This window comes from Polypterus senegalus, chromosome 7, assembly GCF_016835505.1.
Source record: "Polypterus senegalus isolate Bchr_013 chromosome 7, ASM1683550v1, whole genome shotgun sequence".
Classification (NCBI taxonomy): domain Eukaryota; kingdom Metazoa; phylum Chordata; class Cladistia; order Polypteriformes; family Polypteridae; genus Polypterus; species Polypterus senegalus.
In genome coordinates, this window is record NC_053160.1 from 24,018,858 (window position 1) to 24,044,449 (window position 25,592).

The window sequence follows — 25,592 nt, forward strand, 5'->3', positions numbered from 1 at the left end:
AGAAAACATAATGCTAGTTAGTTGTGTTAGTAAAATAAAGGAGTGAATTGATGAGAACTACTTGTCTTTAAACACTGATAAAACAGAGATGTTAATTATTGTAGGGAATGATGCTGATCGCAACACTATTTTGTCATTATTTAACTCAGGTGGAATCACCATTAATTTTACTGAATCATCCTGCAATCTAGGAGTTATCTTTGACTCAAGCATGTCATTTAAAGTGCACATTACAAAGTTGTCTAAATTATGTTCCTTCCATTTTAAAAATGTTGGGAAATTAAAGCATTATCTAAATAAGCAGGAATTCTGAGAAATTAATTCAGGCATTTATTTCTAGTAGGATTGACTACTGTAATTCGATGTTCACTTGATGTTCAAACTGTTCTTTATACAGCTTCCAGTTAATCCAAAATGCTGCTGCAAGAATTATTACAAGAATAAGAAAATACGAACACATACCTGTAACTCCAGTTTTCAAATCCTTACACTGGCTCCCGGGTTAAGTTTAGGGCAGTTTTCAAAATCCTCCTTTTAACATATAAAGCCTTAAATGGCCAAGGACCGGCTTACTTTTCTGAACTTATCATGACTTACAAACCAGAGTGCACATTAAGATCTCAAGATGCTGATCTGCTTATGGTTCCAAGGATTAATAAACTAACAGTGGGAGGTTGAACTTTTAGTTAAAGGATCCCTAAACTGTGGAATGGTCTGCCTGCTACTATAAGAGATGCCCCTTTGGTCTCAGTTTTCAAATACTGGCTGAAGACTCAATACTTCAGTTTAGAATATCCTGAGTAGAGCTGCTGATTAACTGTACAGACTGCATCTCTGTTGTTAGTCATTAGCACTTAAACATAAGTAACATATTTATAATTTGTTACTAACCCTCACCTATTCTGTTTCTCTTCTCAGGACTCAAATGTAGCACTTGGTGCCACTGCTCACCTGCCAGGTTGTTTTGCCTACCTAAGGTAAAGTCATCTCTGATGGAGGATCTCAGGAATCATTGGGTAAAGGGGTCCTTTCATTGGATTGACTGGCCCAGTGCTGACTCAGTGGTGGAATGGCCAACAGGGGGAGGCAGCTTAATGGCCAAGGTCTCCAGGACTCTGAACAAATCCAAATCCAATTATATGATATCATCTACTGTTGAATTCTGCTCTGTACTTGTAATATTTCTATTGCACTGTTATATTGTATTGAGAATTACTTGTGTTCAGTTCTGTGTATTGTATTGTATTTATCCCCTTTTTTGACACCGACCCAACCTACCTGGAAAGGGGTCTCTCTTTGAACTGCCTTTCCCAAGGTTTCTTTCATTTTTTTCTCTAAAGTGTTGTTTTTTTTGGAGTTTTTCCTTGTCTTCTTAGAGAGTTAAGGCTGTCAAATAGCAGGACCTATTGAAGGGCATTGCTGCACTCCTTTTGTAATTTTGAGCTATACAAAAATAAATTGTATTGTATTGTACAAGTTAGCAGCTTCAGTTTCCTGGGTGTCCAGATCACTGATAGCCTTTTGTGGTCTCTCAACACCACCTGCATCCCCAAAGAGCCCCAGCGAAGGTTCTTTTTCTTGAGGAGGATAAACAGCATTGAGGTGGGAACCAAAGTCCTGGTGAACTTCTACCACTGTATTATTGAGAGCATCCAGACCAGAATCATCACAGTGTGGTTTGTTTACCTGACTTGCTAGGATTGCAAGCTTCTCCACAGGACTTACATACTGCTTTTAAAATTATCGAGTCTAAACTTACACAGCTTAAAACCATGTCCTCCACCTGATGTCCGAGGGGTGCTGAATCCATTATCTCTGATGCCAGACATCCAGCTCATCCACTGTTTTCACGTCTACTGATATACAGTACCCTTCCGGAGCCTCACTACACTCTACACCCACCCAGGCCATAAGGTCACTAAACTCTCAGTAACCTCATATTATCTGCCCTGTACTGTACCCACCCTCAAGACTGTGGCACAAGAATTTCACTGTGCTCTCAGAGTGTATATAACAATAAAGATCTAATCTAATCGAATCTAATCTAATATAATGTAATCAACAACAACATGTTATTGGCTGTTGTTCAAATGTCTTCATTCTTCAGATAGTAGGTGAGAAAAACACCAAGAATACTCTGGGACTCTCCCACAGTAGCTCTCTTTAAAACTATGCAAACATTGCCAATAACTGTCCAGAGTCAATCGAGCTTATGGTGGTTTGCTGCACATGCCCGGCTGCAATATGTCTCAATTAAATTGGCTGGTTATAACCCAAGGAAGCAGCATGGCACAGGCATAGATGTATGTGCTCATCAACTTCAAATTGGGAATGACAGACGGCATCACTTTCTCCTAAAAAGGTGCATTCACCCAAACTCTAATCTCCAGTGTAGGTTCGGTTTACTAGCTGGCCTTTCAGAACCAGAAGATAATTTGACATGGTTTAAATCAGATCATTTAAGTTTGTTCAAACCAGATGCACCTTCTGTTTTAAAGGTGCATTGGAAATACTTAGAGGGTCACAAGACACTCTCCTTCATCTACAAGAACAGCACATCATTTGGTCTCTCTGTCTTTCCCTCTGTTTTTCTCTAGCAACCCCAGTGTGGCTGTACCTCTGAGCCCTTTAAGTGCAAGATCCCCACCTGGTCATTTTCTTAATTAAAGTGGAACCCAGTACAGCTCATCCAAGATAGGGATGATATGCTGACAGCCAGCAACCAGGTAGGCAGGTTATTTTCTATTACTCTTAAATGGGCTGTTTACAACGGTCATTATGTAGACCAAATTACTGTGTTGACATATAAAACATCTCTAAAAATACCTAAAATATATGACATTTTTGTTCATTTGTTTTAAGATACTGCCTGCTTGTTTGTGTTTTCAATTTAAAGTTTGCTGCTACCTTTTCTAAGTATGTGTTGTGCGTTACTGCGGTGCTTAAGGTTGTTTAATATCGCAGCGAATACTTCAATTTATATTAATGTTTAGTTTTCAGACCTACATATGTACTATTATGGCCACATTTGCTGTTCATGAATGAATATGTTATTAAATTTATTTACTGTTAACCTTTAAGGAGCAATTTACTGTACTCCAAGACACTAATATCAACTTCTCCCAGAATTACGCCTCTTTGAACATGCAAATCAATATAAATAGTCCTTAAGCGCAGCCTTCTGTGAAAAGACAATGTGAAAAGCACGGGGGAAAATATAAGAATTTCAGTGAATACCAAGTGGAGGCAAAGGAAAAACATACTATTTGTTTAATTAAACCATGGTATAATCAACAAAAGGAACTTGATCGAGTGGCATAGCGGGTTGGATAAACTTGAAAGCTCACGTTCACAAAATCGCACAGTGCCGGAAATAAAAAAGAAGTCACATATCAAAGTCGCCGTGAAAAGGCGAGCTGTAGCGCACTGTCTGAGTGTCATATGAAAACTTATTAGGGTACAGAGAAAAAAAGGCACACAGTGGGGAAAAAGCACGAAATGTCAACTTCAATCTCGAAATTTCCACTTTAATCACGCAGTTTATTTTGTCATTAAAGTAGAACATCATAAACTTCATCTTAAAATCGTTTAATTAACCAGTTTCTCAAATCACATCGTAATTAAAGTAGCACGTTAAATGTTTTGTTTTGTATGTGATCTTCTATGTGCTCTATGTGTGTGAATCACTACTTGCTTCTTAAACCGGCTCTCTTCCTCCAACTGGACACAGAATCCATTACATTCGTGATATTACAGCTCTCTGAATAACTAAAATACTGAGATGTATACGTTATATCATTTTCATGGTGATAGGAGTTAAAGCACGTTATTAAACATGGGTTTCACGCGAAGTGATTATGTGCGACCTTCGATGAAATAGTTTATTGCAGCAGTACTCAGGGTCGGCTCTAGGCCTGTGGTGGCCCTGGGCAAAGGAAGAATCGGTGGCTCCTTCGCCCGCCAATGTCAATATGGTATCTTATGTACGGTGGATGGCCGTTGCGGACACTGCATAGCCGCCTCATGCTCATGACACAAGCATTTAACTTTTGCCAAAATTTGTCTCTGCATTTTTAGCTGTGTTGTTATTTTCTCTTTCCGTTTTATATTCAATATATATTGGCGTAGCCGCCCCTGCAGTCCTTGCTTTTCTTTCTCCAAGTAACATACAATCAGCTCTGTAATAGATGTTACAAGGTAGTGCAAGTTTACAGTGGGGTGATTGTACTTATAAGTACAAACAGTTCTACAAGGAGCAATTGATTAAGTGCGTTTAAAGTTCTTTGGGATGAAACTGTTTCTGAACCACGAGGTCTGTACAGGAAAGGCTTTGAAATGTTTTGCCGTGGCTGAGGCAGCGTGTGCTTGAAGCTGTATACCAATAATTCTCTTTCCAATCAGCTGCTGCTGTGATTCCCCACTCAGATACAGTGATATAAATACTCCGAGTGGTGCAGTGAGAGTAATATGGAAAAAGATGATCCGCTGTGGCAACTTTTAAATTGGAGCAGCTAAAAGAAGAAGAAGAAGGTGCAGTGAGAGTAACAACGCTAAAGCAGTTATGGTATTTGGAATACTATGGCTATTCCCTGGACCATTATATTGTTACAAGTTAATTACAATCAGATGCATTACACTAATAAACAATATGCGGTTAGTTTCAGTGTATTTATAAAGCCGCGTCAGGAAAATAAGGTGTAACCACACAGGAACAGTAGCATTGCTTTGACGCTGGGAGCTGCCAGTCTGCAAAACCGAGCGGAGAACTTGTGTACGACAAGGTATGAGGTACCGTGGAAAAGTGCGTGGCTTTACGCCAAGTGTAGGTTTTATACATCGCGATTTGAACGTGGAAAAGTTCTTACACAACATTTCTGTGCGTACACACCGTTTATACATGAGGCCCCTGCCGCTTTGAGAAAACAGAAAGCTAAAATTTGTGCTATCAAATCAGGAGCTCAGCTGCACTGGGTAATAAAAGCTTAATAATAAATTTGTATATTGTAATGAGTGAGGCAACATAAGAGACAGACACATACACATAGGTCACTGCAAGTGTTTGGTCCCACACGACTGAGAAGTGCTTTTGTATCTGCTACGATATCTTTCTGTAATTTTGACTATTGCATCTCTATGGCATAACAGTAGCAAACAGAGTTCAGATAAGCATTGTGGTATAGATATTATACTGTACTGTGTGTTAAAATGCTACAACTATATTACAGTATGACAAATTTGCATTTCCAGTTAGACAGTGTTAACTTATTTTAGTTACTCCTTTAGACATGCAATCAGAAGATGGATGCTGTGAAACCTCATCCATGGATCTGCTAGAGTGGTATCAATGTCATTATGCACGTTTACTGATTTGGGTGTTTTAAGAATCAAAGTCTACATCTCCTGTGGCTCATCTCTTTTAATGACAGTCCTTTTCATTTCCTTTTAATAGGAACTGACAAACTGTTTAGTTTGAATACATATTTGCAATTCATATTATCAGGAAGTATTATTGTAATACTGTGATCAACAGAGAACAGCACTTGCAACAACTTATCGTTCACTTTTACCACTACTCCACAGATGTCTTTGAATGGAAATGTACAGTATAACATGATTTTATAGAAAAGGTTTTCCTTTGCAAATGGTTATTTTTTTTTAACACATGCAATGTGTTCTCCACACATGCAAGGCACATTTTATGTGTATCAGGGGTCTTTTTCAGAGATGTTTTGGTTGTATACAGTTTATCGCAATCCTAAGCTTACTCTCTGTCGGACAACGTTAACAAGAGCACCATTTGCTTTTTGCAGCGTCAAAATCACCACCCCTTCTTTAAGCACCACCTTTATGTGACAGTGACACACCCAGGTTTAAGCACAGTTCACTCATGGTTGTCTCCAGACGTATCTATTATATGCCTGGTTCTACGAGACTTGTTGTCGGTTAAATGAGTTACTGCAATGACACCTCTATGAAAGTAAAAAACAATTAACAATGGTTTCAGAAGCATTTACATAAAATGCATAAAGCTCTATAAGCTGTTATGCATCAAGCAAATGAATATGTACTTATTTTTTAGGTCACGTTTATTGTTTTTTTTAGCATTAAAAGAAAAAGGCTACGTATCTTACAAACAAATGTGTTTCACAACTATTTCCATAGCCATTTTAACTAATAACTCTGATTACTTTACACAAGGTTAGCCGACTAGGGAAGTCTAGGATAGGCATAGCCCTAGTTAAAATAACCATCAAATGCTTAATAAACCAGTTGCATTTGTATTAAAACTAGCTGTCCCCCGCAGCTCTGCCCGCATAGCAGTGAAACAGGACAAACTTTAAAAAATCAATAAACAAACAGGTATCTCTAGCCAGGTGGAGGCAAGGTGCACTCCAAAACATGGCCAGGGATACACCGATTTAAACGGAGGCTGGCATGTGAGTGAGGAGGGCACCGCCTGGCTCCCCACTCCTGACGTTATGCTTCCCCCTCTCCTCGGCTCACAGTCTTTCTCTCGGATTTGCACAAATAAATCGCTCCTGCACGCAAACTATGATACTTAACATGATGACAGACGTCCCAAAATTAATCAGAATGTTCAAGCAAATTATAGAAAAAAACATGATCTAAATCTGTTGAGTAGTTCTCTCGTGAAAAGTGGACAGATATATAGACAGACGTTGGATTTTTCATATACCGTATTTACTTGTGTACCACGTGCCCTCGTGTAAGACGTGCACCCTAATTTTTCCAAAGAAAATTGTGAAAATCGTTTTGCCTCGTGTAAGACGCGCGTTGTGATTGTATAGGAAGCATTTAGAGAGAGAGACAAAGCGAGCGAGAGAGAGAGAGAGTGCGCGAGAAAGCGAGCGAGAGAGACAGAACACGAGTGTGCAAGCAAGAAAGCGAGAGACAGAGAGCGCGAGTGCACGAGCAAGTGAGTGAGAGAGAGAGAGCGTAAGTGTGCGAGCAAGCAAGCTAGAGAGAGAGCGCAAGTGTGCAAGCAAGCGAGTGAGAGAGAGAATGTGAGTGTGCAAGCAAGCGAGCGAGAGAGAGAGCGCGAGTGAGAGAGCCCAAGTAGAAGAAGTAAACATTACAGAATTACATTTCCTCCACCTGATTTTCTAATGCAAATTTTCGGGAATAAATGTGCGTGTGGTACACGCGTAATACGGTATATATATATATATATATATATATATATATATATATATATATATATAGAGAGAGAGAGAGAGAGAGAGAGAGAGAGAGAGAGAGAGAGAGAGAGAGAGAGAGAGAGAGAGAGAGAGAGAGAGAGATTGGAATAGTCATGTTGCAAAGCAAGGTTCCACAAAACTAAAAAACAGACTTCACTAAAACTCAAAAACAAGGGGGCAAACCTATATATTTCAAAAGGGAGAGGGGAATTACAAAATTCCTTGTTATACTACTCACAAGTATCCAAAGTGGCAAGGCTGAACAGCAGCATAGGCTAGGTCCACCTGATCTCACTGAACTGCCTACTGGCAATGAAGATTGTGAGCAACCACATGTGTGTGTTTTAAGATGCAGAAGATGGGAGTCAACATCTAAAAGTGCAGAAGCACCATTATCAAAAACCAGACTTCTAAACTGTAAACTAACTCTATAAACAAGATCTGCCAGGAGTTATTAACAAAAGGACAAGGTTAACACTAGAGTCATGAAATTAAAACTGTCAACCAAATAAAGAAGTAGGATTCTATGAACTATTACAAAGACAACCAAACACTAACAGCACAAGACTAGCCTTCTTGAAGGTTTCAGTCTACAATCTCTGACAAAGAGCTTGAATGTTGTAACGTGTTTTATAGCAGAGTCTTCATGATGTGTTGTGTAGAGCCTCCTAGGAGGTAGCACTTTACCACCTAAAAAATTATTAAGAAACCACTGAAGCCACAAAATGGTGGTGTGATACAATTTAAAATTAGACAACAAAGACATACATATTTTTCTTAAACTAAACCATTTATACCAAATACAAAGATGGTTATATTCCTTGTGGTTTAAGCTTAGAAAATATCCATAATAGATGAATAAACAAATGTATCTGAAGCAACAAAAATTTCAAATGAGGTGTCCTAATTCTTAACACCTGTGGCCCAAAAGAAATAAAAACAAACATGAGATTGTAAGGAAAAGTCTCAACAAAAATATTCAATATTCAAAAACCTCAAAGCAAGAAATGTAATCCAGAGTGAACAAACCAAAATCCTCAATCCAAAAACCAAAAGTAGAGGTAAGAAACCAATAATGATTATAACTAGAAGGTTAAATGCCAAAAAGGATTTGTGAAGGAAAGAATAAAAAAGAGAGCTAAAAAAATAAGAACTGGTAAGCTAGCTAAATGTCTTAGCCCTGTTTTGAAGGCTCCAAGTTCATTATAAGCTGCAGAATCAAGGTACATAACTACCAAATAAGCAACAAATACCGTATATACTCATGTATAAGTCGGGTCTTGAAACCCAAAAAATCTATCATAAAATCAGACCACAACTCATTCGCCCATTCAAAAATGCGACACCTAATCTTTTTTTTTTTTTTACTTCTTCTTGCCTCCTCCAATCTCGCACCAGTTTCTCAGACACATTGAAGTTTTTTGCAGCAGCGCAGTTACCAATTTCTTCTGCTACTTCAGCGACGTTTAATTTAAAACCAACTTCATATTTTCTTCTGATCGAACACTCCATTGTAGATAAGGGATGCTCTTACGATAAAGGTGTATGAAGGTGTAAGATACAAAAAACATAAATCAGTGCAAACGTTGCTTTGGAATAGTTTGGGTATTACCATGTGGTCACATTACAAAGACATAATAGAGACAGAGAGGGAGAGAGAGGTTAGAAGCACATGCTGATACAGCGAATTGCTGCACCCGCATAGGAAATAAAAGGTAGTGTGCTCCGTGGTTACTCTCTCAGGTGGGCGTTAGCATATCATAATCCCTTGGACCAATAGCGTGAGTTTTCCGCATTCGACTTATACGACCAACATCATAAAATACCAGAAATTATACTGTAAAATAAAGTCCTGACTTATCCACGGGGGAACTTATATGCAAGTATATACATTAACCAAGAAGTGAACTTAACAAAAATATTAACCTTAAAAAAAAAATCATGAAAAAATATTAAAAAATGTATGATTGTAAACTGAAACCAAAAATGAATGGTAAAAACCCTATTCATGTCAGAAATAACTTAAGTGGGTCATAAGAAATCCATACCCAGCAAAATACATTACTCAGAAATTAAAAATTCTTATGCATCTCTAAATTTGCATGAGATATGCAGTAAAAAAATAAAAAGATATTTAATCTTACCCTTCAGCCATTTGGCAAAGGCATGCATGTCTCCTGAGATAAAAGAAACGCCTTTCCAGAGCTGTGACTTAAAATTTTGTAGTTTTTGGAATTTTCCTGTGTCCTTTTGATTTTCATGATGCTGCTTCGTTGTTTGATTTTGTTCATGGCTTGAGGAATTTATTTCATCCATAAGTGGATTTAGTTCCTAAAGAAAGAAATGTAGTATGCATTTTAGTTGTATTTTGTCTTAAGCAGACTTGTGGTTACAATTTAAAGGAAGTCGTCCTTTACAATCTTAATTAGTTCTCTCAAATTGCAGCAGGTTCACTGTAATCCTGAACTCCTTGTTTTCTGATAAAAGTAGTCACATTACTAATCACTTTACCTTTACATTACTTTATAAACCCATATAAAAATATATACCAATTGGAAAGTCAAAAGATGACACTTTCACTATTTTAATAAAAAGGAAATAACCAATCAATCAAACTTTATTGTCATACATACAGAGCAAAGTGTACAAGTAGAAAGAAATTCTTACTGAATTGTCTACATCAAAGACTACAACCATTGACTAACAATTAATGGCACAATTAACAGCACAGTAATACAGCAATACAGAACAATAAATACTAAACTAAGAGTTCAAAATACTGTGCAATTGCTAACAGCATTACAGCCTGGAGTCATCATGAATCCAAAAGTAATGTGATATTTGCTGAAAGATATAAATTTTTCTAGCAAAGAAGTGGAATTCCTGAAGGGACATTGTCAAGCATTGATAATATAGTGGCACGCTGTAATCATGCCTAGAAGGTTACATTCAAAAGTATAAAATTATTTCATTGTGATTTTAATTCATAGAGACACCATCTTTGTTTTGGATGGACGTCATCAGGTTCCAGCTTTGTTAGTACACAAAACACCAGGTTGCCAAGGGCCTGGATCAGGAAGTCGCAATCATTGTCATCATGTCCGTGACATCACAAACAATCGCTTATTTGAATGTGATACTTTCCAACTTTGAGAATAAACAAAAGAATCTCTAACATGTTTATTGTTGAAATTCCCACCTAAAAATTATTGTATGTTTCTTTACCATGAGTTGATTCAATCTGAATTTTGTTAGCTTGTTTAAAGTTTACCATGTATCGCTGTTGTGGGTTTATCACTGGGCACTTTCTAATTTATTTCCCTTTTCTGTATCTAATTACCACCGACATAACAGGAATAATTAGAATATTAGAACAATCGGGACAAGAACAGACCAACAAAGCTCCACTCAATTATTCTAAAATAACATCAAGTTGAGTTTTGAAGGTCGCTAACATTCTGCTGTCTCCCACACTACGTGGTCACTTATTACATGTGTCTGTGGGTCTCTGTGTGCAGAAAAACTGTGCAATTTTTGTACAGAATTTACCCCTAACAAGTTTCCAACTGGGTCCCCGTGCTCTTGCTGAACTCACTTTAAAGTAACAGTCTCAATCCATTGGAATAATCCCCTTCATAATTTTAAACATTTCAATCATGTGCCTATCTTAATTTCAGTTGCTGAAAAATGAGGCAGAACAAGCAGTAACCAAAAACAACAAACATGAATTCATCAGTTAAACAATTAAAATACATGATTTACAGTCACAATGTGTCATGTTAGACATGTAAGTAAGACACAAAAGGAATTCTTAATAAAAAACACATTAATAATTTTAAATAAAATGGTTTTAACTACTACTACATGTACAAATATACAGTCGTTTAATGGTACGCACAACTGATCAAAAAAGAAAGCATTTATTTTAAATTACCAACCATTAACATAAAAACTGACTTAACCTGCTTGTGCGCAAGTACATGTACAGATATATTGAATAAACTGGTCCTAATCTGTTGCATTTCTGTGAGAATATTAACGAGATGTGGCGAAAAATCGAAACACTTCTTTGGATATGGCACTAAATTATACAACATATGATGATAATACCATTCTCACTGTATTAGGTATCAAATACTTTTTGCGTCCGTGAATTTAATTTCTTATGAGCTTTTTGATCAAGAGGCTGTACATCAAAAGGAACAAAGATGTTAAAATAACTGCCACACACTTCAGTTCATTTATATCTGTCGTCCTTAAATTAGAATTAAATTCTCTTAAGCCACAATACACAACTTCAAGTCATTAGGTATATCAGACTTGCCAACTGCACTCACTGATATTGTCGCCATCCATCCATCCATCCATCCATCCTCTTCCGCTTATCCGAGGTCGGTTCGCGGGGGCAGCAGCTTAAGCAGAGAGGCCCAGACTTCCCTCTCCCCGGCCACTTCTTCCAGCTCTTCCGGGAGAATCCCAAGGCGTTCCCAGGCCAGCTGGGAGACATAGTCCCTCCAGCGTATCCTGGGTCTTCCCCGGGGCCTCCTCCCGGTTGGACGTGCCTGGAACACCTCACCAGGGAGGCGTCCAGGAGGCATCCTGATCAGATGCCCGAGCCACCTCATCTGACTCCTCTCGATGCGGAGGAGCAGCGGCTCTACTCTGAGCCCCTCCCGGATGACTGAGCTTCTCACCCTATCTTTAAGGGAAAGCCCAGACACCCTGCGGAGGAAACTCATTTCAGCCGCTTGTATTCGCGATCTCGTTCTTTCGGTCACTACCCATAGCTCATGACCATAGGTGAGGGTAGGAGCGTAGATCGAGTGGTAAATTGAGAGCTTTGCCTTACGGCTCAGCTCCTTTTTCACCACGACAGACCGATACAAAGCCCGCAACACTGCGGACGCCGCACCGATCCGCCTATCGATCTCACGCTCCATTCTTCCCTCACTCGTGAACAAGACCCCGAGATATTTGAACTCCTCCACTTGGGGCAGGATCTTTCCCGCAACCCTGAGAGGGCACTCCACCCTTTTCCGGCTGAGGACCATGCTCTCGGATTTGGAGGTGCTGATTCTCATCCCAGCCTCTTCACACTCAGCTGCGAACCGATCCAGAGAGACCTGAAGATCACGGCCTGATGAAGCAAACAGGACAACATCATCTGCAAAAAGCAGTGACCCAATCCTGAGTCCACCAAACCGGACCCCTTCAACACCCTGGCTGCGCCTAGAAATTCTGTCCATAAAAGTTATGAACAGAATCGGTGACAAAGCCAGACCATTTAATTTATGTGACTGAAAGTCTCTGAGCATGTCAAATTTAACAACTGCATGCCACCCTTTCAGCATAGTCTTGGTTGCCTCTTTTTGTGATACACAACAACATGCTGCCTGATGGAAATGGTCCTCTTCCAACATTAGGAGGTGCGTCAAGTTCATTTGCATTCTCAGCCATTTTTTCCATTCTGTTGTGGTATATAAAACATGAGACATCAAACAGCTACTCTTCTGTTTGTGAGGTCCAAAATGCCTGTGTTCATTGGCTGTCAACTCTAACACGTTTAATTTTTTCAGGGCAAGTTACAGACTAGTTGGATTGAGGTACTGGGTATGTCACATTACACATTACACAGAAACACACCACTGACTGCCTCAGCTCTCTAAAGATTATGTTAACACAGGCTACAACTGAAAATGTCAACAGACGTGGCATGGCCTTTAGGTGCATTGTATATTTTAATTATTACATATTTACAGTTTTGATAGAGCCATCATAAATTTTGGCAGAAGAGAGTCCCAGATGGGTTTGGTCATAGAGTCTATTAGACCAATGTCTGAATTTGAAATGCTCTGCTTCCATTATATAGTTTATAAAGATGTGTTAAAAAAAAATCTGAAACAAATGAAATGAATACAGCCTCAAGGACATTCATACTATATATTTGTTATATGGTACCTGCCAGATAATACAAAGAGTACACAACACGTGTTTTGCCCTAACTGGGACTCATCAGGTGTACGCACTTTTCTGCTTCCCCCTTGTGGAGATCGAACCTCAGACATTGTGCCATAGTGGCTGGTTTGCTTACTCGACAGCCTGTAGATCGGAATATTGAATGCATAGGCTTGATCCCAATCTGATATTTGAATGGTTACCTCCTAGGTAACGCTTGTGGTTGGGCAGCCAGCCAGTAGACATCCGCCACGTTCTTTCAGTTGCAAGAAGCAGATCATAGACATATTACAGAGTACCTGCCAGTTAACTGATAGGTAACCACCCAAATATCAGATTAGGATCAGACCAATGCATTGTGAAGCCCAGGGTATGTACAGCTGCCCTAACCCTGACACAGACTGAGAGAACACAGGTTTAGCACACAACACACAATTTATTTACTGAGTTTGCCTTCCACAGCACACAAGGCAAGCACCAACACAGTCCCTTCCCTCAGCCAGTCTTTCCACCTCCACTCCACTCCACTCCACTCCATTCCACTCCACCTCACCTCACCTCACGAGCTGTGTCATTTTATTCAGGTCCTGGGAGTGTTCCAGGTGGCTCATCAGTATTACTTGGAATCACTCCCAGGTGTGGTGGAAGTCCACTATAGGGCTCTGCTGCTCCCCCTGGCAGCCCCCACGGAACCCAACAGGGCTGCACCAAACTACTCCCGGCATACCCTGCAGGAATCCATGGTGTCACTGCCGCCCACAAGGGCAGCCCTCTAGTGTCCCAGGGGAGGTATTGCCTCACCGATGCTCTCTCCCCCAATCCTTCCATTCCTTTGGCGACCTGGACATGTAATGGCCAACCATCAGAGCATATATATATACAAATGCATATGTATACATGTATATACATATATATGCATATATACATACTTAAACACACACATACATATATTTATACAAACATTATAAATACTGTATGTATATATATATATATATATATATAAATAATAATAATAATACATTTATTTGTACGCCCCTTTCTAAACACTCAAGGACACTGAACAACAGACAAAACACAGATTAAAAACAAAAGTAAAATACAGAAGTTAAAATCAGACAGAGCAATTGTAATCAAAAAGAAAAAGCAGTCTTAAACAAATGAGTTTTAAGTTTAGATTTGAAAAGTGAAAATGATTCAATACAGTATTTCTAAGCTCAGGTGATAGTGAGTTCCAAAGCTGGGAAGCAGAGCAACTGAATGCTCTGCTCCCCATAGTGGTAACACGTTCGAAGGGGACAGTCAAGTGGATGGAGGAAGAGGATCTGAGGATGCGGCAGGGAATGGCAGCATGGAGGAGGTCGGACAGACATGGAGTGGCAAGGTTGTGGATAGCCTTAAAAGTTAATAGGGGGATTTTGAATTGAATTCAGAACTGAACTGGAAGCCAATGAAGCTGCTGCAAAACGGGAGTGATATGGTGAATAGAGGGTGTTCTAGTAATGATGCGGGCAGCTCAATTCAGGACCAGTTGAAGCTTATAAAGACATTTGCGAGCGAGGGAGTGGTGGATATGATTAATTTTACATATTTATCTATCTATTTATCTATCTATCTATCTATCTATCAATAGAATGCAAAGCCTTATCACTAATTCTCTCATTTCCATATAAGTGGGAAGCTGAAATTTCCCGTGCTCATTCCTTGCAGTGTACTTACAAACGTTAGGTATGTTTCATGTCCTATTGCAACACCCAAGGGTGGGAAACAGGTGTACCCCCTAAACTGTATACAGGGTGTCCTCAGATTACGACACAGTTCCGTTCCTACAACATTGTTATAAATCGAATTTTGGTGTAAGTTGAAACACACCCTAGCCTAAGTCACTTACCTATCCTAACACATTTGCAAAATCATAATCTAGATCATAAAAACACAACTACGCCACAGAAAAAGGAAAATGACATAAATATACTATACTGTTCACTGTACTGTAGTAACAGAAAAAATCAGTGTAAAAAAATCCTCATCTTTATGCCTTCTCACATCTCAAATTTTTTAAGGTTTTATGGGATTGAGCGATGTAAACTCGAAACGTTGTATGTCGAGACGTTGTAACTCGAGGACTCTCTATAGGGGAAACCCCTCCTCACTGTTTCTGCGACTTCCAATATACGTAGAAAACCCAAATTTCCCATGCTCATCCTTTACACTGTACTTACAAACTTTATGTATGTTTCATTTCGCACGTGCCCCGTAACGAACTTTCCAAAATAGCGTCTTCTTTTTGGCGGTTCTCACGTAAGAAACTTTCGAAACTGACCTCTCCTTTTGGCGGTTTCATTCCTTTTTTCCGTAAACAGATTATTTATTTCATGGCAGAGATGCACAAGGGCCGCCCCCGGTTCCCCTTTCTTTTTCCGCACGGTCGCTGTCCGCGCACCTGCCACGTGGTTGGCTCCCTGCCTATATACATTAACGACATTGCGCACTCACGTGCCTCTTCATTCACTTCTTTACTTTCCTCAGCTGTTCGTTGTGCTCACTGCTCCCTTCTTCTTTACTCCGCTGCTTTAAGCCTGTTATTGTTTGCCTTGCTTCACGTCTTCCTCCTGGTGACTGTTACCTTTTCTTTTACTCCACCACTTTTCAATGCTGTCATTCATAGGCTTCCTTACCTGCTCACGTACGTCTTCCTGGTACTGACTTCTGCTTTTCATTCCCTTCTCCCTCCCTTCGTACTGTCTTTCTCAACTGGTGCAAGTTTACCCCGAATAACATGTCTATTCCAGTGATCACCGTCGATCACAATTTCACCAACCCGTACCCAGTGGTTTCCATTCCCCGAGATTGCGACTGGCTCTTCCATTCTCTCTTACTTATTGCTAAGTCCCACGATTTACCGCGACCCGCGGAATTTACCGCCACGCCACGGAATTTTGGGTTTAGCAGAGGTAAAACGCCACACCGCGGAAATAACCTAAGTGCCGCCGAAAATACCAAATCTGAATGAAATCTCACCCTTTGAGGCATATTGCTATTAGTACGATTAATTTTGATTACGTCTTTAAGTTCTTTCTTTAGCCTATTGAATCATCTCATTAATATATCATTCGTTTCTACTGAAATCGAACACAGTGGAGCTACAGTCCAGTTAAAGAAGCTGTCGGCGTTGCTGCAAAGTACTGATAAACTTAATGGGCTGAGAGCTGAACTTGAGTTTGTATCAGTTCACTGCCAGCCACTTATGAACACTCTGACTTCTTTTGAGGCACAGTTATTCATGGCTGTTGATGTCTACAACAAAGTGTCTGACTTACTGTCTCGCCTGAAATCTTCCGGATTTCCAAATGCAACCAGCAGCTGTGCAGATGCAACGCACAATGCTGCTGCTAAACTTAAAGAATATTTTGTGCGAACCAAGCAGCCGGCAATAGACCTATTCGGATCTGTGAGAATATTTGATCCACGACAGCTACCACTGTTATCGAAGAATTTTGCTGATCATGCACAATCAGTGCCAACAATGATGGCTGCAGCAGACGAATGGCAAGCTTACCTGGACATAGCATCTCCGTGAAGTAATTCCCGCTGATATCAAAGCTTTTTGGCGTGCCCTAAAAGACAGACAGCCTCGCTTAGCAGCTCTTGCTAAAGTTTACATTGCGTTGCCGATCACTTCTGTTGATGTAAAACTTTGGTTCTCAAAATATGGATCGGTGTTGTCACCACTGCGTTATTCTCTGTCACAAGAAAACCTACGAGCTTACAGTGCCGTTTTTACAACAATAAATAAACAATAACTTTACAAACATTATTCGATAGTTTGTAGCGAATAATATTATCCCTACATATGTTTCAGGATCGTTTGCCTAAAGCAAATCTGTGGATTAAAATGTGCGGATGTGAACGCTTTGATATACCTATTTGATTAGTATTACGAATTATGATTAATTATTATTAAGGATTAAGAATAAGAAAAATTGCATTTATTTTGCTTGGGTTACGAATTAGTCTTATGGAGTTCTGGTACTGCATTTTTTTCAATTTTTAAAAACATGCCGCGGAATTTACGATTTCTTGCCGAGGTAAATCGTGGGCCCTACTTATTGCCTGGCCATATCAGTCTCAGCCTTGATATCCGTGGATTGATGACGGTCCTGGAGACAATTATACTACACAGGGCCACTATAACACTGAAATGCTTAAGCACTCAACCTATTGTTCTGCATGTGAACTGATAGCTGCCGCGGAATTGTTTCGTGTATAGAAATGGGAAATATTTTACACCTTTCGACAATCGGGAATGCCTGTTAAACATCTTAGATTCACGGGTAGCGATTTGGGTAGTGGACACTTCGATGTTTATGAATGTTTCAACTCTGACAACGTGGACACAAAGTTATCAATGAAACCTGTTGTATCTTTACAACGGTTGACAAACGCGGAATGTAACTTGAACACAACACGTCCTCCAAATACGAACCCGATTGAATGAAATAATGATGAAATCCTTGATGACAGTAACACTCATAACAGTGACAAAACAACACAAACACAACGTAAAAGACGTCGTGGTAGATTTTCAGATGAACCTTGACTGAAGCAGCTTCGTAGGTACTATCTGAATAATGACAACATGTAAAAAAGCTTGCACTCAACAAAGCAGACTGTGGATTTGCCAACGATCCACACATAGATTATGAAAATGACAAAACCGTACGGATCGGTTCAAGGGATGTTGTCTGTGTAAAGCTCGCAAGTGGAAAGGAGTGTCTCCCGGTTTGTACTGCAACGGTGGCAAAGTCTGCCTCAGTACTTTACGTAACCTTCCACATCCACACCTTTTTCATGCGCTTTTAAACATCATAAAAGTGAGCATTTCTTGAACAACATTCGCAAATACAACACCACATTTCAAATGACGTCATTTGGTGCTAACCAAATTATCGAGGGACATTTCATCCCCTCATTTAAAGTACAGGGGCAAGTTTATCACTTGATTGGCAGTCTCTTATCTATGCTCACTGAACAACACATATTTTTACAAATTTATTTCGTCGGCGACGACAAAAAGGAAGCCCAAATGCGGTGTGCCAATGTTTCGGGACTTAAACCGTATCTTCTGCAACAACTGCAGACAGTGCTGCGTGATTGTAACAGTTACATCGAAGAGTTTCAATCAGCAATCGACAGTATTTCTGATGAAGATAACGAATTCCAAGTTCATGCCGACAAAAAACATCACACGCACACAAAGGCAGGTTTAATAAACCTGCAGCACATGAAGTTGGTATTGTCATCGTTGGCCAAACGTTTGAGAATAGAGATATTATATTGAAAAGCAGAGACAATAAACTACATCACGTTCACGAAACGCACAGATCCTATGATGCACATCAATATCCCCTTCTGCTATGGTGAAGACTGATACTCTGTGTCTGTACCTCAAGTACATCCTGCTAGTAAATTGCACAGTAACAAAACCGTGTCTGCAGCAAGATTCTATTCATATCGTCTCATGATCAGAGATCCTCATCATAATCATACACTTCTCTACCGAGGTCTATTAGATCAGTATTCGGTTGACATGTACGCAAAAATTGAATGTGAACGACTAAATTACATGCACTATCTTCCATTGGTGTCACCCACAATGTCTATAACTGGTTCACATCCTACCTTTCTGGCCGCTCCCAATTCATACAGCTCAAATCATTTTCATCTCACTCTGTATCCGTTACCTCAGGATTGCCTCAAGGCTCTGTCCTGGGCCCCTTCTGTTCACCATCTATCTCCTTCCTCTGGGCAATATTTTCAGGAAATATAATATCCATTTCCACTGTTATGCAGATGACACCCAGCTTTATTTTTCAACTTCACCCACAATCACCCTCCCACCTACCACCCTTACTGACTGTCTGGCCGAAATCAAAAACTGGTTTACATTTAATTTTCTTAAACTCAACAGTGATAAAACAGAGATCCTTCTTATTGGTACAAAATCCACATTATCCAAATCCCATAACTTTCCTATTATAATTGATAACTGTACTCTATCCCCCTCCTCTCAGGCCAAAAGTCTTGGTGTCATCTTGGATAATAACCTCTCCTTTCTTTCACACATCAATACTATTACACGATCTGCCTACTTCCACCTACGTAATATCAACCGTCTCCGCCCCTCTCTCACCCCTCACTCTGCTGCAGTTCTTGTTCATAGCCTTGTCACCTCTCGCCTTGACTATTGTAACTCTCTTCTTTTTGGTCTCCCTCAAAAAACTCTTCACAAACTTCAATTAGTCCAGAACTCAGCCGCCCGTATTATCACGAGATCTTCTTCTACTCACCACATCACTCCTGTTCTGCATCAACTTCACTGGCTCCCTGTCAAGTTCCGCATCGAGTTTAAAATCCTTCTGCTAACCTTTAAAGCTATTCATGATTTAGCCCCCCCCCCATACCTCTCTAACCTTCTCCACATCGTCACCCCCTCCCGTACTCTTAGATCATCCTCCTCAATTAAATTGACTGTTCCTTCCGCTCGTCTTTCCACAATGGGGAACAGAGCTTTCAGTCGTTCTGCCCCCCGACTTTGGAATGCACTGCCTCCTGAGATTAGAAACATTAATTCATTCTCTCTGTTTAAGTCTTCAGTTAAAACTCATCTTTTTAAACTTGCCTTCTCTATGTAAACACTGTACTGTATTGTTTGTTGGGTGTTGTGTAAAATGTACGGTGTCCTTGAGTGTTTGAAAGGCGCCTATAAATAAAATGTATTATTATTATTACAATCAGAAAAAAATAAGGGCTGAAAATTACATCCATCTAAGACCAACGTTCCTACCTTAAGAATAAACATGAGGGTTTACTTGAACTGCGACAAAAAAGCCGGAGAGTTCGCTGCTCTCCTCATCAAAATAGGTGATGACAATTTAATTGGATAGAATTGTAAAATCAATGTCAATCTCTGTCTCCTGATGAATACCTTACAAATCCTTATTGAAAATGTTTACTCCAACCTACGAAATCTGCGTGAAAAGAACGTTTCATGGTTGAGGGAGAGAGCTATTCTAACACCAAAAAATAACATGACTTAACATATAAACACCATTTTACTTCAACTAACTTCCGAAACAAAACATATAAGTCTGTCGACTCTTTTGTAGAACTAGAGGACGCGGTGCACTTTCCGGTAGAATTGTTACTACGAAATTACAATCACCAAAACAACGGCACCAAGCTTCTGATCAAATCTCTGCACAAGAACCTCATTGAGGCGACTTCCCATTCCAATTCAAACGCCTCCAATTTCCAGTTAGGGTCTGCTTCGCTATACTGAAAAAAATGGCATGTCAGATTAAAATTTAAAAAAATATGTACATCTGTTGCACATAATAAAATTCTTTTTATCAAAAATAATTTAATTATGCTTAATGCACAAAATTATTATAGTCTGAAACAACATGATATTTTTATATAAAATGAATGAAACTTTTTCATTCTCTGTTAAATTAATTTCCGTATGTTAAATATAGCTCATGTCAATAATGCAACTCCACGCTGGTAGTACCCAGGAATCGAACCCAAATTTTCTTACAGTGAGGCAACAACACTACCACTGCGCCACCGTGCCGACCTTAATAAAATATTGAAAGAGAATACGTCTGGAGTTGTTTTTTTTTTTCTGTCCACCCTGGCCATCGGACCTTATTATTCTATGTTAATTAATGTTGACTTATTTTATTTTTAAACTGTGTCTTTTATTTTTCTATTCTTCATTTTGTAAAGCACTTGGAGCTACATTTTGTGTATGAAAATGTGCTATATAAATAAATGTTGTTGTACAAGAAAAAAACGCAAAACGGACTAACGTTAGTCTGTGTGATTAAGTATTTTAAATGAATATCTGAATATTTCTCGTTGTGTTTGTGTGTTTTTATTTTTTTAACTTTTATTTCACTAACATTTTGCTCTTAACCAGCGACAATAACTCAAACGAACAACCTGTTCCTTCTTTGAAAGTCACATGACTTTACCCAAGTTATTCAACCTCTGCTGATGATAAATCCGCTTGGTGCGTATTAATTTCCGGTGAGGACTAAATATAACTATTTTGACTTCTCCCTAAAATGACTGAAATTAGTATATTGCACATTCAACAAGATTCAATAAATGAAACATGATCGAGTTTTGTTCAAAAGTGGAACATAAACAATACATGTAATATAAAGTAAATACATTCTTGTAAATGTAACAACCTGCCATTTCCCTTTTTTTTTCATATGACAATAAATAAGTCACAGGGCCAGACTCTAAAAAAGGTCGGCATTGACTTGACACAAGATTCCTTCTCACATGGCCAACTGTACGTTGCATGCTCAAGAGTAAGCTCAGCAGACAGCTTGGTCATTTTATAGCCCGAGACTTCCTAAAAATGCGCATTTCTCATACACAACATTTACAATCATAAATTAAACTCTTTACAATCATCAAATTCACTCTCAATACTAAAATAACCCTACGACAATTACATTGACAATCATGTTGCGTTATTTTTAAAATGTTTCCTTTTCTTTTTTTTAACACACTACTTCTCCGCTGGGAAGCTCGGGTTTTTTGCTAGTATATATATATATATATATATATATATATATATATATATATATATATATATATATATATTTGTTATCAAGATTGTACCTGTAAAATGATGTCAGCTATGCTTTTTGATGGTTCAATGGTTGTTTTTGGAAGATGCTTGTTAAACCGTTGGAATTTCTTTGGTATATCCTAGGGTATACAAAGGGAAAATACATAAGTAAGGAAGGTATGTGCATTTGTTACTAAATAAGGCAACATACAATTATTTTAATAAAAAAAAGTATTAGTTTACACATTTTTCACAGAACCATCATATAAAAACGTTTTAGAAGATATTCCATTAAAAAATGAACAAGTTCACTCTCCAACTTATTTTCACTTTAAAGTCCAATATTTATACAAAGACATCCTTATACAATATGACGTGAATTTCCTTTAAATGTAAACAGAATCTTTACCTGGCAAGCAGAAGGTAATTTAGTAGAAACACCTAAACTCCTTGGAGTTAACAAAAGATGACCAAAAATAACAGCCTGGCATGACCATCAAATATTTGTTGTTTTCAAAGTACTTCCTAAAGTATTTTAGAAATTAATATTGTTTGTGTCATTGTGCTTTTGTGTTTATAAAAAGACTAATTTCGTGAAAAGTATACTTTCTAAAATTTTAGAATTTTCTATTATTTATGCCATTATGTTTTATTGTTTATAAAATTATAAAAAAAAATCAGTTCTACAAAACTGTTTTCTAAAACGTGTTCCACATCACATACACACATTTCAGTTTATAAAATGAAACTAACCTGTTGCAATCTCGCATACATATATCATTTAGTACAATTTTCCATTTTTAGGTGGTGCCATAGCGATTTTGTACGAATTGAAAAAACAAATCTACAAAAACACCACTGACAACAAAGACCACAACCAATATAGTGATTTGTAAATAAAACGACAGTAAATGTAAGTAGTTACTATGCAAATGTGATAGTTGAAATAGGTAATCATGCATTATTTCAATAAATTATTTAAATCATTACCTCGTACAAAATTAAATGAATCACCCCAGAACAACTTAGGCCAGGCATAAATAGAAATGCGTGTGCCCTTCCTTCAGACTGTCCTTTTCTAGCCGTGTTATCAGAAGTCGCACTTATTTGATGCGCTGATTTTTTCCTGTGGACAAAGTGATAAAGGCTTAGAGGGCGCGTCTCCTCCTAATTTACATACGCCTCCGCCAATACACGCGCGAGGATGCCGCGCTTTGAAACGCCACCTCTTTTTCCTCTATAAACATTTAGCCTCCTCATTTGACATATCCTCAATATTAGATGGTTTGCACATTTTTAAGAAAACATGTATTTTAATCTCCTCATAGCATTATACAGTATGTGATTTAAAGTCCTAACAGAATAACAAAGCGCTGTTTCTCAAAGTGGGGTCCGTGATACATGGCAAGGGGGTCCGTAAAATAAGTGATTATTAAGTAATTCATAAATATCACGTATGTTTGGTATACTAAGGACTCTTCTCATTTATTCTCCTTTTTCTTTTATTTTAAACAATCACCACACCTCTAATGGAAAAAATAAAGTCCGTTATTAAACAAACTAAAGAAGCGTTAAACACCGAACACACTTTGCAGACAGCACCCACGTTAAGATAAGCAACGTTTTACTACAGACAATCAAAACCTGACTAGTTGCTGCGCTGCGCTGCGCCGCTCTGCCCTGCACTTTGGCTTTTTAAAGGAGAATCCAGCAATCTAGAATACTAACTTTTTAAACACATGCTGAGACCACTTGCACCAAGAATGAGCATAACGCTTTACAATTGTGCCAGTCACGTTCATAATGTTCAATCGCATGAGTGTCAGTCTCTCGTCATTATGCTTTGCTCAGTCGCACTGAAGCCATAGTCTGGAGGGAAAAAGTCATTTAACGAACAAATGTTTGAGTCAAGCGTCAGGTGAAAGTAAGCCAACGTGAAAATTACTGCATTGACTGCTGGGAAGACAAAGTAAAGAACATATTTGCATGTGGAGAACGACTTTAAAGTTTGTCTTATCAGTTTTCTACCCTGTGGTGTGCTGGGCTGGTAACATCACTTCAAGAGAGGCCCACAGAATTAACAAGCTATAATTAAAACGCCATGGGACGCACTCTGGACATAGCGATGGAGGGAATTGAAACTAAATTGAGTGCCATATGAACAATACTGCACATCCTTTCCATTACACACTAACACTGAAGACGTTCAGCCAACAAATTATTCATGTAAAGGGTGTCTAGAAATGGTGTGGGCAGAGCTCCTTTACACCATCAGCAATACGTCTGCATAATGCCTCACTGACAAATCAAGTTTTCTCTCTTTTTAGTCAGTCCGGCGTGTTCCCAGACAATACTGTGTGTTGTGTAGAAAGGCAGAAGGCAGACTTGCAATACGCTGTAGTCGCTGTGGTGTGTCGGTTAGAACACAGGAACTAATCCAACCATTTCAGGAACATCACTTTAATGTTGAGATGCCAAAATTTCACATGAAGTAGAACAACTGTACAGGTAGGTGAGTAGGTGTATGTGTGGTTCTAACAGGCAAACAACAAAATAAGACATTTAGTACATATATACATGTTATCTCACTATGCTATACACAAATGTCCAATAGGTGGCACTATAGCTTCACGCTTTCAACTTAAGGTGTTTGCAATTACAATTTCAATGTGGTAACGTAAGATATTAACCTAACTACTAATTCAGAACAGTTCTCTGTCTAACTTTTAACACTTAACTTCTAACTTAACTTCTAAATATGTACATAAGCACTTACATTTGGTCAACAACGCACAAACTTAAACTTTCTCTAGTGGCTCCAGTAGTTCCGGCTTTCACGAGGTACATCTAACAAACGCACATGCTCACTGCACACGCCACGGTTTTCACGTGATCATGCTTCAGTGCCTTAAAGGCACAGGAGCCTTTTTTACAGACCTCTTACGTCATTCTGAAGGTTTGTCACTGGAAGGCTCATCGTCAGATATTTCTGGAAGTTCTATAAGTCGGGTCACAGGTCGAGTATACACTCTTCCATTAATCCTTACTTCAGCTGTTCGAACTCGTCCATCAGCTCCTGGTATGACGTGCAGCACTCTACCTACAGGCCATGAAGCTCTGGGTAACTGTGGATCAAGAAGCATTACTACCTTTCCATCAGCTAGATTAGCTGCCTCTTTCTGCCACTTCTGACGTGTCTGAAGATTCGTGAATACTTAAGAAAGCATGACCAAAAACGATCTGCCAGCACCTGGCTGTGTCTCCATCTCCTTCTAGTCAAGAGATCTGATTCAGGATAGACAACCTGAGGAAGAGATGAGTCAGGCCGCCCCATAAGCAGATAGTTGGGGGTCACTGGGTCAAGATCAGCTAAATTGGAAGAAACGATACCCCAAAGGTTTTGCGTTTAAGATCCCTTCTACTTCCACTAGAATTGTCCTCAGCACCTCTTCAGTAACTGTTTGCGACCCCAACGAATCTCCCGCTCCCAAGCACCACCAAAATGTGGTGCACCTGGTGGATTGAACTGGAACCTAATTTTTTGTTTGGCCAGAAGCAACTTAAGATCATTTGTTAAACTTGCAAAGGCCTCACACAACTCTCGATTACTTCCACGGAAATTTGTACCTTGATCACAAAGCAGTTCATAGGGTTTTCCCCGTCGTGGAATAAAGCGTCGAAGGGTCATTAAGAAAGAGTCTGCATCCATGCTATTAAATATGTCCAAATAGACACACCTGGTTGTAAGACATTTAAATACTACTCCCCATCTCTTTTCATTACGACGG

The 25,592-nt window shown here is 39.0% G+C and overlaps 1 protein-coding gene across 3 annotated transcripts in view; it reads right to left on the reverse strand.

Annotated features, from left to right (window-relative positions):
• Positions 1-24,729, reverse strand: part of LOC120532403 (urea transporter 2-like) — a 56,174-nt gene extending 31,445 nt beyond the window's left edge. For 2 of the 3 annotated variants that reach the window (XM_039758360.1, XM_039758361.1), the window contains exons 1-4: positions 24,581-24,729; positions 22,795-22,930; positions 21,855-21,944; positions 9,344-9,530 (exon numbers count right to left, since the gene is read on the reverse strand). In XM_039758360.1, coding sequence (XP_039614294.1) covers positions 9,344-9,530; positions 21,855-21,944; positions 22,795-22,930; positions 24,581-24,651 — 484 coding nt within the window. In that variant the 5' untranslated portion in view covers positions 24,652-24,729. The remainder of the gene's footprint in view (positions 1-9,343; positions 9,531-21,854; positions 21,945-22,794; positions 22,931-24,580) is intronic. The other variant, XM_039758362.1, reaches the window with a different exon arrangement.
• Positions 24,730-25,592: the final 863 nt, after the last annotated feature.